The following is a 19,361-nucleotide window of genomic DNA, read 5'->3' as shown; positions in this document are numbered from 1 at the left end:
CGCAGACAGTGGACCAGTTGTAGCATTGGAGAGGGAGAGAGAAAGCAGAAGCAAAGAGGAAGGTTTTGAGGTGCTTCCGTAAAAGGAGATGGTTCTCCTCAAGATAGTGCGCGGTACAAAACAATATGCCACATAGAACGAACAAGTACAACTTAACCCGTCTTTAAAGCTACTGTATAGTAATTAAATTGCGGTATAAACTCATCTAAAGAGTTACTTACATTATATTTGCATTTTCCATTGTGTCTGTGCGTAGGGCAGCCCCGAAATACCACTCCTTCTATGCTGACGTTATTTCTTCTAATGAACGAACATTAAATGGCTTTCGTTTCTGAAATTATATTCATTATCGTTTCTTACGTTATTGCCCCACACCCCCAAAAAGAAGTCTTTCGGGATGGTCCCGGCCTGTCAAGGTCAAATAACAATAGAACCTTATACTGAGTCGTGGGCCATTCCGGCACCCGAGAAAAAATCAAAGCAGCTGACCTTCACTTTGAACGAGCACACATTCCTAGTTAGCTACATTCAGTGTAAGGCCATCTCACAGGACTCACAGAGCAATCACTTTTATTTACACAATACATAGCTACACATATTCAATGGGCCTGCGACATGAGGAGACTCGAGAGAACAGACAATCAAATTACAATCATTTAAACCGTGATGTGTATTTCTCAATGAGCTCTTCTTTAGGTGGACATGGAACAGAGGCAATGTTGGGTGGCAATGCAGTTGTCCCCTGCACAGGTTCGTTCACAACTCCATGTATGTGCCTATCTAGGACATCAACAATAAGTCTGTCAATAAAGTCATATTGCATATCCTCAAACACTGGTTTGATAACCCATTGTTTACTTCTTTTAGTGAAGGCCTTATTGTAGCGAAGCGTCCCTAAAGTTCCGGTCGTCCTACTTTGTTGACGGCCAACATTATGGTTATGTGCCAAGACCGCTAGAAGAGTCCGATTTATCATGCCCTCCATGCCAAAATGCAATCGTTTTGGCCTGTACTTTAGGCACATATTGTGGAACACCTCCAAATCTCCTGTGTGGCAGAATTCTGTGAGTCCCCTCAAATCTCTTGTTATAGTTTTATCAAATACAATCTTTTCAATGGCTTTGTGAGTGGGTGATGAAGGAATCAACCACTTCTTCTTCCGTGCCTCCTCTGTGGACAAATGGCCATGTTCACAATTGTGGAAATGTTGGTTTGTGGTCCAGCGGTGAACGTTGCTACAGTGTAGCATTACTGACCGCCATTTTTCCAGTAGAATTTCCAACGACCCTCCACATGTTTTTGAGCTCCACCAAAGATGGTTGCTGATTGACTTGGACCACTGTGAAATACCTTGCATATCTTTTTTTTTACCTGCAGCCGACATTTTTTTATTGATTGTTTTTGCAAGATGCCAAACGTCAAATTGGTGATTTATATTTTTGTACTCTTCTCTCATTGTCTTGGCAATTGAAACGTGTCTGTCCGTGGCTATCAGGTCGATCACCATTCCCCGCGATTGTAGTTCTTGCAATGATGCTACAAAGCCAACTTTCTCCATAGCCACTGAGGATGTACTTTGTGACACCTGCACGACCACCGAACTCACAATTTTCTTACTTTCCATGTCCTGAAAGTGGTAGGTGCAGTACTTGGCTGAAAATCCTGGGCTGTCGCACTGTCCATCACCGGCTAGCCTGAACCGTTTGCCCGCGAATGTACTATCAATAGACATTTTTTCCATTCTCCAAGCTTCGCTAATGGCTGGAAATAGATAATCGGTTTGGTATTTGTAGAACTGAGTTTTCGCAATGAAATGGATTCCCACAAACTGAAAGAAAGACTCTAACTTTTTAAAACTTGAACCACTAAAAAGTGCAGCCGCTGCACAAAGTAGATTGCCTGCTGGCAGTTCCCCCAGCATGGGTTGTGCAGACCATGAGAAAGGATGATATTTTGTACAGGTGGCATGTATTTTAAGGTTAGTTCCTCGAATTGCACAAGTCACATTAATCAATGGCTCCCCACATACTTCCCCACCAACCGAATGCCCAAATTTCATCCGAATAATAATATCAATCAAACAACTATCGAATACAATGAATTTGGCCTCTTTCCTTATACTGTCACTCTGCATCCCAGCTGGTTCGGCCTGTAACGTTGAGGACATGTCACTCACATGAAAGGTAGAATCTCTGATATCGTCTTCCGCTATGTTCAGTGATATTGATGGTGTTTCATTGTCGTCCACTTCATTCTCTTCCATTGCAACATCTGTTCCTTCTCCGGCGATGGGTGAATAAAACAATTTCTTCAACTTTCTCGCGGTCTTAGTTTTTGCGGGTGTGGATTCTGTAAATTGATCTCCGACTGCATCCGAACTACCAGGAGGACATTCACTATCAATGGCTGGTGGTGGTATAGCTCCGTTGTCAATCACTTCATATTCTTCCCATTGGCACGATGCATCTCCAGTCTCAAGTCCCTGCCAAAAGGTTTGACAAGCAACATCTCTCGTTCACTTCACTGTCTGTGTAGATCTAGTTCGTACACCCACTCGCAACTAGAGGACAGATTGGAAAAGGGATGTTCAGTTTAAACACAACTTACAGTATTGAACTATTAACAGTGAAAAACAACATAATATAGTGACCAGGACACTAACCTTCTTTTGCTTTCTTTTCTTTGAAACTTTCTTGCCTCGAACTTCAACATCAGGACGCTGTTGCTCCGACTCGTGTGTGCATGTCTCCACTTCCTCTTGCGCTGCAACGACTATATTTTCATGATAAGCACATCCAGCACGCACTGACGCTCCATCGACTCCCTGAAACATAGAACTTTCATTAGTATGTATAATAATATTGAAAACACAAAATGTACTTGGGGACCAATACCCACGTACATCTCAATAGCAAAACACGAATGAACGCTTTGTGTAGAACATTCAAACGTCAATTATTCACGCATTGTTGATCTAGTTAGATGGAACTGTCAAGATCCATACCTCGGGCTCCTCATAGACTTCCATTGATGATATTATTGAAGATGATGCTTCAGTAACTCCCTGAAACACAGTAATTGCATTAGTATGGTTTTCTATTTTGTTAAAAAGAACATAAACTTTGTGCAGGCGTCAACGGCTCATCTAAATAGACCTGCACAAAAGATCAGTTGTCTAAAATAAATAATGGATATGTAAATATGATTCAATTTGCTCGATCGTTGGAAGTGTCACCACCCAGAGATCTGCATCAACTACTAGGGGTGATGTTCTTGTAGAAGAAGCTCCGTCATCTCCCTGAAACATAGTACTTGCGTTAATAAAGAAGGAAGTATAGCGGATGTAATCACGTCATATGATTTCGCTTGATTGAACTGTCAGTATCCATACCTCGAAATGCATAAGAACATCAAGGGACGATGTAACTGCGGTGCACACTTCTGCAAGCTGTTGCTCCGACCCGTAACTGCATGCTCCCCCTTCTTCTTGGACTAATGCTCCATGGACTCCCTGAAACATAGGACTTTCATTAGTAATGAACACAATATTGAAAAAAGAAGACACATAGGAGGGCGACAACAGAAGGACATATCAATGGCTAAAAACGAAAGAAACATTGTGTGTAACAATCACGCTACAAGAATGCAAGATCTGATGATCTCCATCGATGGAACTGTCCGGAAATGTACCTCGAGCATCTGAGTGACATCAACGGTTGTCGTCAATACGTTGGACTCCTCAGCATCTCCCTGAAAGACAGTACTTGCATTATTTTGGATAACAATAATTATAACTGAAAACAAAGACTAGAGGACGAGTACAAGGGTGTACCATTAGGTAAAATAATCACACGATAAATTAAAACTATTGATTTACATGCCCAAAACAAGTCAGTGGCAGAATAGCTAAGTAAGATTACCCGATAGGCGCTTGAAGTGGCTGATGACTGCAATAACGACACGGATGGAGAATCATCCGCCTTCATATTGAGTGGATACATAAATGGGGAAATTATTGTTAGCTAATGCTACACACTACCGCAAGGCCGAGAGATAAATACGTAAACTTGACTCACCAGTGGAGGGATGTGGACGAATAGAGTGGGAACAGCGGTTGAGAGCAATTTTCGCCTCGCTCGCGGTGTGTTCTTCTTTATTAGCAATGATGTGGAGTACATGTCTGAGCTAAAGTGCCTGCTGCAGATGCGGTATCGATCACCCCTCTTGTCCGCAAAGACTTCTAGGACTCTACTTTCAAGCTCAGACGGTGGATATCCGCAATATCGGACCCATTCTCTTATCTGATCTATTGTTATAGGGAAAACATGCATTATAGTACCTTCAGATTTATTATGGGTCTTCGAAGGGCAACCGCCAATGGAACAGGCAGGCATTGTGGAAAGTTCTGAAAAGTAAAGGTCAACAATTCTCTATGAATACCAATGTGTTAAAAAATTAAATGACACATAAAAGGTTCAATGCAAGGCTCGTTTTGGTTCTTGGAACTATACACGTTATTCACATGCGGATAAGTATTTGAATAACTTTAAAAAAATAGAAAGATAATTTGACTAAACTCAGAACATGTGACTAGTTCCTTGCATGTACTGTCTTGTACGAAAAGAAATTGGACGAAAAATGATTATGGTACATGGCCTTACCTTGACGAACAAACAGTTAGATGCAGGGATCAGAGTAGTTTCTTGTCGTAGAACAGGGAGCAGTTCACAGGTTGCAAACTGACGAGTTTCCTCGAAGTGGTCACGGAAGTTCACAGAGACGAAGAGCAGATAACCAGCACCTTCACGGGTTGACTAGCAAAGCGCAAAGAAGTTCTCATTAGAAATATGAAGTGGGTTATAAAGAATTCGAAACAGGGGTGTGTTTGTGAATGAATGACGTGTATATGTCGTGGCATTATGCGGTTTGCAGGGGGCCGTCCAGCGTGAGGGGGGATGCTTGGCAGGAGACACGGGGTCTGGAGGTAGAAATGGGAACAACAACCCATGCTCTATAGACCACTTTGAAGTGTACATGGTCTTTGGCACCTCTTGGCTTTTATCGCTCCCTGACAGCTCCACTTGCCAGCACAAGTACCCCGGTGCGAACTGCCTTTGATAGGGCGGGGGGGGGGTGGATTGGGGCGGTGGTCGTGCAGACAAGACACAGGAAGACTCGCGAATGGAGACACACTTATGTGGATTGCAGAGGGCCGTCCAGCGTGAGGGGGGATGCTTGGCAGGAGACACGGGGTCTGGAGGTAGACATGGGAACAACAACCCATGCTCTATAGACCACTTTGAAGTGTACATGGTCTTTGGCACCTCTTGGCCTTTATCGCTCCCTGACAGCTCCACTTGCCAGCACAAGTACCCCGGTGCGAACTGCCTTTGATAGGGCGGGGGGGGTGGATTGGGGCGGTTGTCGTGCAAACAAGACTCGTTTGCCGCAGGGCCTCACCAAGGAGAGGCCATCTAACTGCATGTAAGAGGCAGGCTGCAGGATCTAGTACATGGAAGGCAGGGGGGTGAGTTTATAAATACCTCACCCTCCCAGGAGAATATATGGGTGCAGTTCACCCTGGAGACCCTGGATGCCTAGGCAGTTAGTCAGCAGCAAGCTGGCCTGTGGTGGCAAGGCGGCACGGGCCAGAGGGGGTCATCTCTGTACCCGGTGCCCAAAAGGATGATTTATTATGATCAACCATATGGATTATTTACCTATAACCATGTTTTGTATCAATAAAATCCAACGGCCTTCCTTTTATTGCCAACACTTGAACAAAGTGGAGTGGTAAGTATTTTTGGGGGAGGAGGCAAGGCCGGGAGGCTTGATGCCAACCCGCAAAATAACATATGTATGTCTGCTGCATATGGGTTCAACGGTTATGTGGATTGAAGGTGGGCGGCCAGCGTGAGGGAGGATGCTGGCCGGAGACATGTGGTGTGACAAGACAAGGCACAGGAAGACTATTCAATGGAGACACACTAGATTCATTTAAAAAATCAAAACAACCATTGTTAAAATATATGTTGGGTTTTATTTTAGATCTTAATTTCAATTGAACATAAATAATAAACATTACACATTGTAAAGTTCCGGTTGCAGCACATCCAGGGAAAATCCGCGGTATTGTCCACTGTCGCTGGGGAAATGTTGTCTAATGGCAAGTACCGCACAGGCAGGTATTACTCTCCGAACGCGGTGTCCAAGCCTCCCGTGAAGCCACCAAGTGAAGCAACGATAGGCCACCAGCCTGTACCACCTGTGAAAATGAAAGATGCAAACTGTATTAAAATGACAAAACTTTCTTATCACTGTCGATTCAGGTAAAAAATGTCATTCTGCTTTGAAAAAAATTCTATCTAGAAAATGCACAATATGGAACCAATTTACATGCATTCGAATGATATGTAGATGTAATTTTATATGTGGGAGACGACCATGACATAGTAGTGGCATCACTGACATCACAACCAGAGTATACTTACTCGTTACTCGGATTACGCGGACGAACAGTGCCGCGAAGTTCGTGCATAAGCACCATCATCATCCTCAACACGGTCCGTGAGAGGCAGGCTTCCCTGAACTCTGGCAGCTCGGTGATGCATTGCGGACTTGGCTCGCCTTCCGAAATGTAGGCCAAGCACCCGGAATTTTCACGGCAGCAGCAGTTCTCCTCCTCAGTTGGCATTAGCTCGCACCGATTGCACGTGCACCAGGTGGAGACGCCGTCCATGCGACATGGTCCAGGCTCTTCATCCGTTGACTGGTCCTCCCAACTGCCGTCCGAATCCCCATCGTTTTCGCGTGCTTGCCTTTCCAGTAGTTCTTGCTCGGTGTACTCGGGCTCGTACATATACGGCATTATTGTAGCCATTGTGTGGTAAAGAAAGTAAAATAATTTACAGAGATGGTACAGGTGTTCACAAGGCCTAGAAGCGGCGAAGGTAGCTGACCAGAGCACAGAAACGAGTTACAGAATACTCAAAGTAACACAGAGAGAGTAATGGAATCGAAAATCTGCTGCTGTGTGTTGTGAAACGGTGTGTTTATACTTATTGAGGAAAGAGGCGTCCTGCCATTTCCATGGCGACACTTCATTAGCTGAGGCGCAGCGATTGTTGACACGAAACGTGCTTTGGCGTTGGGAAATGGGCGGTACGCGTCTGCTGATGTCAGGCTCAGGGGCGGGGGATTTGATTTAGTGCCGCAAAAGCAGGTGAGCCAGGTCGATGGGGGGAAATGATAGGATTATCAGAAAATGGCGGCTGATTTCGAGTGCGTTAATGGACGAAAAGTCGGGTAAGGTCCATAGGAAAGTTTTCTACGATCTACCGATTTATGCTTAAAAACACATGGCCGAACCGTAGGGACAATAAAAAAAAGTCCCGGAACTATCCTTTAAAGGATGACACAAGCCCTGCAAAGAAGCTAGGGGTAGTGCCACAACAAGCATCAACCACCATCCATCTTTTAAGGACATTTTCCAGACAGTTGAGACCTTGAACTGCGACCGGCTGCACCACTGACTGCTGTCAAACTGCAGTCCCTAAAGCTGTCTGAGACGCCTCAACCAGCGTTCCAGAGCCACCAACCAGCACAGAGACAACGATTCCTGACCCCCAGCAGCCGTGTAGGCCAGCCTGCAGCCATCCGTCCATCCTCGCTTGCAAAACTGCTTGTCACCTGAAACCTGCAGCTATCTATCTTTCTAAAGTATTTTTATATAGCCCCACTCGCCCGAAGGCCTCAGGGCACTAACAGACAGACGAGACATAGAACAGGTAGTGTTGCATAATGCAACAAAAAGCTGGACCCAAAGACAAGCTGTCTCACGTCTTGAACATTGTCGCAGAAGCTGCAAAAGCGTCCCGGAGCTGACTCGACGCTGTTGAGCATCAAGAGCATCTCAATCACCAGGTACATTGTAGTTCTGTCACCCTGGTCATTCTCCGAAGGCCTCTAGTGACATTTACGACCCCTTGCTCCCTTGGTACTGAAGCCAAACAACCTTGAACAGTTATGACTGATGGCTTTACCGACTACCCTCCGATCAGTATCCAGAGTGCATCCCTTTCCTTCGTGAAACTGTCTGTCCTCTGTGTTCCTTTACAGGGTGGGTTGTATTTTGTAGTGTGCTAGATATCTCTGTTGTAATAATAATAAAGTAGATATGTGTAAACAACCTTGACTGGACCGTCCCTTTTATCATTGAGTAATAATTGTATTTTGGCTGTGTTGCAACTACCAACGATCCACGAGCTAGCCGAGATAAGTCTGCTGTTCTGTCCATGTTACCAAAATTGGACAAGGATACTTATAATTTACTTGTGTTTCCAATCTGCTCGGATCCCTTCTGGTGTACTACAATTGTGGGGCTGATTGGTGGTTTAGAAACCGATATTCATCCTTGGACCACTTTCCACTTTCAATGACTGCCCATCAGTTTCCTCAGTCTCCATCTGAAATGGTCTACAAGCTCATGTACCTCCCCAATTGCAATGCCTGACTTCCACAGAAGAGTTCCTGACAGATGGTCTCTTCATGTCCAGACACTGCAAGTCTGTCATTTTGTTTACTACTTTATTTTATTTTTTTCTCGGTCGATATGACAAACACAGTCAAATATCGGAGCATTCTTATATTTTGTTGTTGAAAGACCATGACCTTAAAAAGTAGGTGGGTGGTTGGTGGGGGTCAACCTTAATACATATCAGGTTCATTTGTAGGAAGTTGATTCTTGGAAATATCTTGCACAAAACAGGCATAAAATGGCAGACATGCTCCTCCCTCTGGTCCTGATGGCTCCCTGCACATGGAGTAAAGGAGAATTGAGCAAGGGGAGCAGCTGTGGATTTAATTATCTTAAGAAGAGGCATACCCACATGGATGTGGCACAGCTCATGATATTAAATATTATGTGAATGAACTCAGAGCAGACACACCTTCACAGACTTTTTTTATTGAAATCTTTCGTACAGATTTAAAATATTTCAGAAACACCATAATTGCTTATGCGCTTTATACATTTAAATAAAAAGCAATGGCCCACAACATACATAATTAATATATGTATGAATAAGTGCATATTACGATAGGACTGAAATCCAGTTACAGTGGTATCCTGCTGTGATTCACATGCAAAACCAGTCTGAGCAACTATAATAGCAGAGAAACTCAAAATTCAAAGATGGATGCTCTGTTTACAAAACAATATTCCCAACTTGATGTAGTCGGTTAAAGTAGTGAGAACGGGGAGTTTGGAGAGGAGATTGATCGATGGGCTGGAATGGTATACAATCTTGTAATCGAAAAAAGATTCATAGACTCTTTTTACATCGAAATACATTATCCATAGAAATGCTTTTCCATCAAAATGAATATTCATTGAATTTTGTTTCATTGAATTTCCAATTCAAACATACCTTAAAAATGCTTTTTTCACACAATTTAAAACTTTTAAATATAATCTAAAAAATAGATGTATGGATGTTTTGGTGGGGATAAGGGTTCAATTTTGAAAACAGGGGTTTGGGGAGGGGCAATAAAAAATAAACACCACACAAGTTAGATGGAGCTGTCCGGTGCTGAAATACATTGTAACTGTAGTGAATCGATTTCAGAACTGGACAGCTCCCTCTGACTTGTGTAATATTAACAAGCTATTTCAGAACTGTGGACTTTTATTTTATTTGGGGTTTGGTGGGAACCCCCCCCCCCCATTAAAAAAATCAAATAAAAGTGTCAAGTGCACTCGCTGAAACTACACAAGTCAGAGGAAGCTGTCCAGTGCTGGATTAGATTGTTACTTTGTGCCCTCAACTTCAGTACTGGACAGCTCCCTGTACCGTTACAGCGTTATGCATGTTTCAGCGACTTTCCATGCAAACATTGTAAAGTGTTTATATAACGAAATTCTGTTTGATGAAAGTTTTTTTTGCATAAACACTATCCACTTGATGTATGGCAATTCAATTAAACATATTTCAATAAAAAAGATTTGATGTAACATCACCTCAATGTACATCTTTCGATGCAAAGACATGTAACCGGCTGGAATTGGAGCAATGCTTCTCATCTAGTCGCTGAGAATTCTGATATATCTAGCATCATCAGCAGGCAGGCTTAATTCATTAGACACTTAGTTGCCATCATTCAGAAATCAGACACTACAGTGACTATCTTGGTAGTGATGCCAACTGCAGGCCATTGCTTGGAACCCTATCATTGTCATAGATGTCGCTGCAGCTGCAGCCAGTGCCGTACGATGGTCACTAGGTGTCATTGATCTAGACCATTGGCTGTTATTGCTGCAAGTGCCATATGGCATGCCACAGTGCACACTCCTACTGTCAGGGTCATAATATGAATGGCCACAAATCAGAAATGCATAATCTACCCTGGCAGTGTACAACAACCATCACGACTTACTTTTCTACAGTTGAGTAGCCAAAGTAGGTGCCATTTTGAAGAAGGGAAGTATAACATTTTAGGATTTTGGATGAACAGTTATGTTTTTTTTGTCTGGCAATATACAGCCATACTACTGGGGCAATGTGCCTCAAGGATGTGGGCCCAAAGGTGGGCTCAGCCACCGAGGGGGCATATTGCGATTGGCACCCATGTAGCATGATACGCGATTGCTACGTTTTTTTTTAATGGAAAGTATTTTCTTTCCTAGCACAGGACACCTCACGGCTTCCCGTTCAAGGAGAGAAAATACTCCACCAACGTGGCCGGCATGCACTAGGAACTCGGGGCTGCGTATGGAGCACCTCGTTCATTTCCATGGTTGCCAGAGCGGGGACGGTAGCAGCAGCAGCTGCAGCAACGGGACTCACCGCTGCATCGAAAAGGTAAGTGGTATTAAGGGGAGGGATTTTTTTAAAAGCGAGGTCGGGTGAGGAGAAGATGGCGGGCGGGGAAGTCGGCCATCAGGCAGCATACAATGCAGGTTTTCACTGGTAGTGTCAGCTCGTGTTCCTAGCCACCTGATTGGCTGGGTCCCCCCCACAGGGTGCTAATGAAAAAAAAGCCCATCCATGGTTAATCCTTCCTCACCTAGAGCCTGCACCTATCAGGGATGTTGCAGAGAGCAGACAGATCATTCAAGCAAAGGCTGTCACCAGAGTGGGCATGCCACCCAATGATGCTGCTGCTGGACTAAATGGATATGGGCGGATCTGGCCTTGCCAACAAAGGGCATTATGGTGGTGTGACGAATCAACTTCCAGGGCACCAGTGGTCCAGGGATGAAGATCGATTTCTAAACCATCAATCAACCCCACACCTCTAGTACGCCAGAAGGAATCTGAACAGATTGGAATACAAGTGAATTATAAGAGCCCCTTGTCCAATTTCTGGTAATGTGGACAAAACGGCAGGTTTATCTTCGCAGGTTTGTGGATCGTTTGTTAGTTGCAACACAGCAAAAAAACAATTATTACCCAATGATAAAAGGGACTGCCCAGTCAAGGTTGTATAAAAATATCTACTTTATTATGACGACAACAGACAGTTCTAGAGCACTACAATTACAACCCACACAGTAAAGGAACACAGAGGACATACAGTTTCACAAAGGAAAGGGATGCACTCTGGATACTGACAGGAGGGTAGTTGGTAAAGCAATCAGTCTAACTGTTCAAGGTTATTTGGTTTCAATACCAAAGGGACAAAGGTTTGTAATTGTCTCTAGGGGCCTTCAGAGAAGGACCAGCAGGCCAGACCACAATGTACATAGTGCTGAAGAAGTTCTTGGTACTCATCAGCATCGAGGCGGTTCCAGGGCACTTAGCAGCCTGTGAGACAAAGTTAGGGGTGGGGACAGTTGTGGGTACCAGGCAACAGGCAGTTCAGCAAATGAGGCTGGACGGACAGCTGCAGGCAGTATGCGGGGTGGCTCGGGGCCCAGAATCATTGTCTCTGTGCTGTTTGGCGGATCTGGAATGCTGGTCGAGGTTTCTTGGACGGCACTGGTGACTGCGGCCTGACAACCTTCAGCGGTGCAGCTAGAGGGGTTTCGAGGACTCGACTGTCTCGAAATTGTCCTTAAAAAGATGTACACTGAATGATGGATGTTTGATACTCCTCCTAGCTTTTTTGCAGGGCTTGTTCCTTTCAAGGCAGACATGATATGATATTTCATTTATATTGCGCTTGTACGCAAGTGTTTCAGAGGATGGCCCAAAATTCAGGAGGGTGTTAGCAGGCAATGGTCTTGTCCTTTGTCCAGAGAATATCTGCACTTCCCACCTATTAAGCTTGCAGGCAGAAACTAGCAGGGCACGCTGTGTGCTGGCTGGGTACCAGTTCAGGAGCTGCAGGATGGGTCCTCTGAGTCTGGTATCTCCCTCTCTTCCCTGGGAGATGTTCATGGGAGGTATCTTACTTCCCTCGTGGAATACCTGGCCTTCCTTCCCTGGCGGAAGATGTAAGGTAGACTTTACCTTCAGTTCAGGTCCAAATGAGTCCTTCTTGATGTTCCTTGCAAAGTCTTCAGATGAGTGGGCCCCGGTGATTGGTGTATGCTAAGCCTACTTTAATGAAGCAATCCTGGGTCCCCACCACCAATCTTCTGTTATGCATGTGGTCAGGACAAGAGAGCTCTGCAACAGGGCAGACAAGGGGGTGACAACATTTACCTAAGTCCCACCCATCTTCCTGCCTGTTGTAGATCAAAGTGTCTCTCTGGTTAACTGAGCCCTCTGTGACTCTTGATTAAAGTGCAGGTTTTCCCTTGAAGTATGTTCTGGGAGCAGACTCTCTGTCTTCCCAAACCACATATTTCTCCCCTCTGAAAGGGGTCTGGGTCTGCTCTGCAGGGGTTTGCCTACAGTAAATAGTGGACCGAGACATGCATTTCACTGCGTTTCATACAGACGGGTGGGAACTAGCTTCATCTTGACACATTGCACACTGCTTTCATGTTTCTCTCTGGCAACCAAGCCCATTAAGCAGGCTTGCCTCAATTATCTCTCATTAGTATATAATGCCACCAGCAAGAGACTAAAGGAATGTGGATCCATGGAGCCTTTGGTATTTTAATTAAGCTGCTCATGGCTGGAGGAAGGTGTGCCTTCCCCCTTCTTGGAATGCTTTGATGTACCCAGGGCTGTCACTTTCCATGTACATGTGACAGGGGAAGAGTGTGCCTGTAGGCTGTGTCTTTGGTGCGGGAGGCAGATGAAATGGGCCCAGGATGGGCATACTCATTTCTCAGAGGTTGGTCTCCCATCATTCATTTTCTTATTAATCAAAAAATAATTTTAAAAATCCAGGCGAGCGCACTCTCCCTGTGCGGATGGTCGAATTTCTCACAGGTGGGTGAGAAAGAAGATCATTCTGACAATAGCATTGAAAAATTATCACTGTAACCATACATGATACAACCATACGTGTTTCCTCACCTACCAACCCCCCCCACCCCATATACAGATCCCATAAGAAAAAAAACAATTGTTAAAATCATCAAGGCGTATTGTCCGGACTGCCTAAAAACAGCAAAATCTAGTGTACATAAACTTGCCAAATCATCGACACTGCTTCCATATATGACCACTTAGTATGTGTCTGGCTAAATAAGCTTGAAGCTTCAAAACCATTTCCCATTGCACAAACAAGGGAACATCCAAGCCCCGCCACCTCATGACGATACAGCGCTCGGCAAGCATCAGCGCCAACTCCGCGAAGCACCATGTCTACTTTCTACCCTTCGATAATGTTCTCGGGCCTAAGAGACACAGAGCCACAGTGCATCTTAAAGTAACTCCTTTTTCAAATTGATGGATGTGTTGGCAAACCCTCTCCACAAAATGTATGCTGCAGGACAATTCCATGTTACATGGAAAAAACGTGCCACACTGGTTACATCGTATCGATTTATGGGAGACTTCGGTATCCTGTTTATGCAGTATCTGGGGAGATATCGGCGAAAATCCTTTTCCTATAACCGTCATTATGGTGATGCAACGAGTTAGGAATATCAGCCATAAACACGCCCTATATAGGCAGAGGGGATGATGGAATGACATCATTAATTAACGACTGGAACATTCATTATAACTCCCCATATCACCCTGCATGTTCCTGCTCCCATCCCCACAACCTTGATCTCTCCAAAAGGGTCACTCAACCAACTCACAAATTGGATATCACCCTCGGTTTAAAAAACCTAACGGTGAACCTGCAAGGCCCAATTAATACTTGACCAAACCTCACGGTTCTCCACCAAAATGGCTGCGGCACTCAACCACCCACGGACCTCTTATCACTGCTTAGGCATTGCCTTAATCCCAGCTTTTTCTTCTTCTTGCTTCGCTCCTCCATTGATCTGCTGAAAGAAATCAATTCTTTCCTCTCAGACAAGATCGATAACATCCATTTAAGAATCACAAAAAAGACTCTAATGATTTCAGATTCACACCTCGTCTTCTATGCAGTCCAGATCCGTCGCTGCATGCACCGCTTTTCCACCTCTTTCGGGTGGCAATTTCTGCTCTATTTTAGCTTCTAATAAGGCAACCACATTCAGTGATGATCCCGTCCCAGGTCCTGGATTGAACTCTCCTCCCTGAGAAAGCCTTCCTCTCCACTTTTCTGGCCGTTATCAGCCACCTATAAGGTTGGGCAAGCCCCCCCCTTCCTTGGACCCTGTTGAGCTGGGTGATTTCAGCAGGAGCATGAGTCGTAGGTTGCCAGGCAAGTTCCTCAGTCTGTATTTTTCTCCACTCCTGCACCACCTCTCTGCTCACAACCTTCTCCAGCCCCACCTGTCCAGCCTCTCAGCCACCTTTGAGGCTGAGTCAGCATACATCCTTCAGGTACGGGAAATGTCATGGTTATACATTTTTGGGGATGCGGCAGGGGTGGTGGGGGGTTTACATCTCCTACTTCTCCTGGATCTCATCATGGAATTTGATATGTGGGGCTCCTTTTCCATGATGGCGGATGACAAGGTGATTGCTGGTACCGTCCTGGACTGGATTTCACTGTACCTGATGAGTAAATCATAGTGTGTCTAGATTGGCGCCACCACATTGGGCCCTTTCCCCGAGGAGTGCCCCAAGGGCTGATCTCACACCCGTAACATCCGCCGCAAGGAATTTGGAGGTGGGTTCCCAGCTCTGTCATTGGGCGTGGTCACCAGCTGAGGCTCTTTGCCTGAGCAACTTACTGGTTGCTCCAACAGGATGGATGACACTGAGCTCCCACAAATTGAACCCAATGAAATTAAACAGAATGTTTGCTATTCACTCCCCATCAGGGCTAGCCCCAAAGACTTCAAATCTACTACAAAGATTTCTACCGGCATAGAGCCTCTGCTTCATTCTTGAAGTCCTCAATCTGAAAGCACACAAGGCCAAAATATCCCATATTGGCTATTTTTAAATGGCTCCTTTAGAGTGGCTCAAACAATAGATCCCACCCACCCCATCTGATTTTGCGCTCATACTCTGAGCCCTGGTCATTGCCAGAATAGACACCAGGAACTTATATTTTATTAGACTTCATGCCTCCACTGTGCCCCTTCGCAATCCATCCTTCACACTCTGTTGCATGTTTGATTAAGGAGGCAAGTACTATGACCATAGTATGCCAGTGTGTCCTTCACTTCACTGGCATCCTCTGCTCTTTCAATCCCAATGTAATTGTGCCTGTTTTCTTTCCAGGCTCTAATCCCACGATCACTCATCACTGAATATGATGGCTAGGGCTGATGGGAGCTGTAGTCCAACACACCTGGAGAGCCACAGGTTGCAGAACGCTGCTCTAGAGCTTAGGCAATGATTCTGCTGGTGAAACTTCGGGTTTCAGAAGAGACACCACTTACTCATAGTAGGCACTCCTGCAGCCTGGTCATTCGAAGTTTCAAGCTTTCCTTCTTTTTCTAAGCAGGTCCTTGTGTAGGCCCTTATCTGTTTATTTGACCTCCTCCCCATCGCTCCACTATGGGAAGGTTTTTTTTGTGTACTGTACTTGACTCACACGGAGTACTTTGGTTTTCAGCTACGCTTCTCCCTGGCTCGGTTTACATTTTTATAGTGTGTGCTCCCTTATTCTGCACCTCACTTATGGGCTCTAGAAGTGAGATACATAAACAAACAGATTGCAAGTCCTACAAGAGGGCCTCGAACACCCTAGCCGCACATGTATGAGGTAGGGGCGGCGGTGCTCTCTGCAGTAGAGTACACACATAACCAAGGCCGGCCTTAGAAGCTGCAGCGCCCGGGGCAGCAAATAAAAAATGTGCCCTCCCTTCCCTATGCGCAGCCCTAGTCATGCGGCAGAGGGTGGGGGAAGCGCCACATTTTTCTCATAGGCACGGCACGCCTACCCAATAGCGGAGTGCATTTAATTTCAATAGGGCGTTTGCCTTGCCTTCTCCTACCACGCCAGCTCGGGGAGACATTGAAAGACTTCCCCGAGCTGGCATGACAGGGGTCTGTATTGGCAGTGTTCCCCGGGGCGGCCCCCCAGCCGGCCCTGCCCTAAGGCCGGCTCTGCACATAACTGCAATAGTTCTGTTCCTGAGGAAAGGTGATTGTTGAAGCTCTGCTGGAGCAACATTTCCTCTAGCTTTTTCTGCAGAACTACTGTCCATCTGAATGCACTATTGTTTTAAATCCCTGCATTAAATCCACTCAATGGGCCTCATGACAGGTTTGCCAGTCCGGAAATAAGGGAACCGATAAGCTCACTGGCACCCTTGTTTCCAGACCGGCAAGCTACGTGTTTGCCTCCGGAGCTGCTGTGCCCAACAGGCCTGTCCCTGGAGGGCGCATCGGTCACGGTAGGTAAAGCCATCACAGAACGGTGCCGTTGCTTCCATGTCCCCACTCCCATGGGAATGGGGATTAACAAATGTACTGGTGCCTGACTTCCTGGCCGCTGGACTCGTAATGAGCTGGTGGCACCAGTAAGTCAGGCGACAGTAAATTATTACAGGTCCAGCGTCAACCCGCCGGTAGCACCGGCAGGGTTACCACCGGACACTTAATGGTAGCCAATGACTCCTTCACCATCCCCCCAGCACCCTGCCGTAAACGCTCAGGCGCTCTCAGAAATAGACCTCGATGTTAGGATTGCCACAGCACCATCGATCCAACTTGGCTCAGTTTGCATTGTGCAAGGGGAGCCCCAGCCAAGCCCATGTGCTGGTTCAGATTGGTTTGTCTGACTACCCACTGCCTGCCTGTCTCTGTCTCCGTGGACCCTTCACAGCTTCAGAACTGTAACCCCTTAAATGCTGAGCTCTATGCAAGTCTATGGAAACAGGACGAGTATGGATCCCAGCGAACCATCGAATCTGAAGCCATGCCCATCTCAAATTAGGTGGACTTGCTGGAGAACACTGACGTTTTGAGATGGCAGGCACTACAACCCACCCAAAATGTGGCCGGTTTCAAAGTTTTCTTGAATTAATTTGTGGCACTTTTTGCCCCAAGGTAAAGGCCCAACTACTAGTTCAATCTGAAGGGCTTCCATTTTCCTGCCAAGATAAGATTGCCTCTTCTCGTGGGAAGGGCTCTGCTTGCACACTTACAGTACAGCAAAGTGTAAGTGTACACATGTTACTAACACTGACTAAGCGCTGCATTCTCGGAACCTAGCTGCAATTGTTAAGCCTGGCTGTTCTGAAGTTTTGCTGTTTGATGAGTGCTTGCACCTTAACATTGTAATTCCCAATGGTTGTAGACTTTACTTATCGTAGGTTGTAAAGTCAACTCCGAAAAAAGTTTAGTTTGTGTTACCAATATTTTCCCATGTCGTCTATTTATTTGATGATATGTGTATTAAAATGGAAATTATGTAAATTTTCTTGAATTTTTCATTTTTTTTTTTTTACTTTTTGTTTCCCAACAATTTTTGGACCTCACTGACATGAATGTTTATAATGCATCATAGTAATGGCATTTCTGCCGAATTTTCAGATTTTAGTGATTTTTTTTGAAGTTTTATGTTTTGAACTGTTTAGATTTCTGTGTTTCTGCAAGGCAACTTTCGTTTTTTTTCTGAAAAAGTAAACTTCGTTGGCCTCTTTGTGCCTGTAAAAATGAAATGTTCATGAGTGTATTTTTACAGTTGTTGCGTGCATGCCTGAAAACATAGATCTATTTTGAAATGTTCAAAATTGAATATTTCATAATGTACTGATCTGAAAGTTATTACTGATTTATTTTTGCACCCGCCAGTTCTGAAATCTAAGTAAATGCCATACATCTCGAAAATTAAAGTGGACAATTTTGAGATATTATTTCCGAAAGAGCTTTTTGGTGGGTTGAAAGGGGGACATTTGTTACTCCCCGGTGTTTAAAATAATAACACAACGTTCCCGAGAGTTCACCAACTTTTGTATGCACGTGGTAATGGGCCATAACTCAAGGGTGGCCAAATGTGGTGGAGTTCCTTTGATGAGGTCAAAGTATGCAGAGGGTTTTGTATGTTCAGTTTTATATGTAAAGTGTCATGCACCCTTAATTATAATGTCACTACGGCTACAACTCTATGATTCATGTTTATCTACCTATCTGTATATCTGTCTCTCTCTCTCTCTCTCTCTGTCTGTCTGTCTCTGTCTGTCTGCCAGTCTGTCTGTCTGCCAGTCTGTCTGTCTGTCTAGCTGCCTATTTGTCTATGTGTCTCTCGGTCTGTCTGTCTGTCTGCCTGTGTATCTGCTTGTCTGCCAGTCTGTATGTCTGTCTGTCTAGCTGCCTATGTGTCTGAGTGCCTGTCTGCCTTTCTCTCTGTTTGTCTGTATTTCTGTCTGTCTCGCTGTCTCTGTCTGTCTGCCAGTCTGTCTATCTGCTATCTGCCAGTCTGTCTGTCTGCCAGTCTGCCAGTCTGCCTGTCTTTCTAGCTGCCTATTTGTCTGTGTCTGTCTGTCTCTCTGTCTGCCTGTCTCTCTGTTTGTCGGTATTTGTCTCTGTCCACTCTCGCCACAACCCCCCACTCCTCGCAGGACACACTGGTTATGTGGGCGCTTCACGGGGGAGGGGCGTTTTCAAGGTCACTTTAGGATTACAGCCTTGCCAGTGTCAGTCAGGCTTAGCCCTCACCATGGAGCATGGCAGGAGGGGGCTGGGCAGATGGAGAGGGGGGAGCTGGGGGAGTGAGGGAGAGAGGTGAGGTGCCATGTGGGCTGCGGTGGGCTTTAGTTTAATGCACTGGGGATTTTTCAGAATATAATGAACAGGGGGGGGGGGCGGGAAACAGAAGGAAGGGGGTGCAGGGATGAAGGGTGCAATATGCACAGTAGAATGAAGAGCAGGCACTAGTCACTTTTAGGGCTGCACACATCCGCGGTGTCCGTTTAGCAGAGACGGACTCACTCTTTTTTTTAGGCAAACATGTCTATG

The 19,361-nt window shown here is 45.3% G+C and overlaps 1 protein-coding gene across 4 annotated transcripts in view; it reads left to right on the top strand.

The window, feature by feature from the left end:
- The window catches only part of ATP1A3 (ATPase Na+/K+ transporting subunit alpha 3), a 330,819-nt gene that overhangs the window by 89,970 nt on the left and 221,488 nt on the right, over nt 1-19,361 (top strand). For 2 of the 4 annotated variants that reach the window (XM_069640929.1, XM_069640927.1), the window contains exon 2: nt 10,685-10,859. The exons of the other annotated variants lie outside the window; for them this stretch is intronic. In XM_069640929.1, the coding sequence (XP_069497030.1) occupies nt 10,770-10,859 (90 nt within the window). In that variant the 5' untranslated portion in view covers nt 10,685-10,769. The remainder of the gene's footprint in view (nt 1-10,684; nt 10,860-19,361) is intronic. 4 annotated transcript variants of the gene reach the window in all.

The sequence above is a fragment of the Ambystoma mexicanum genome, chromosome 1q (genome assembly GCF_040938575.1).
Source record: "Ambystoma mexicanum isolate Mex_15411 chromosome 1q, UKY_AmexF1_1, whole genome shotgun sequence".
In the NCBI taxonomy this organism is placed as follows: domain Eukaryota; kingdom Metazoa; phylum Chordata; class Amphibia; order Caudata; family Ambystomatidae; genus Ambystoma; species Ambystoma mexicanum.
This window is presented reverse-complemented; position numbering and strand designations above follow the sequence as displayed.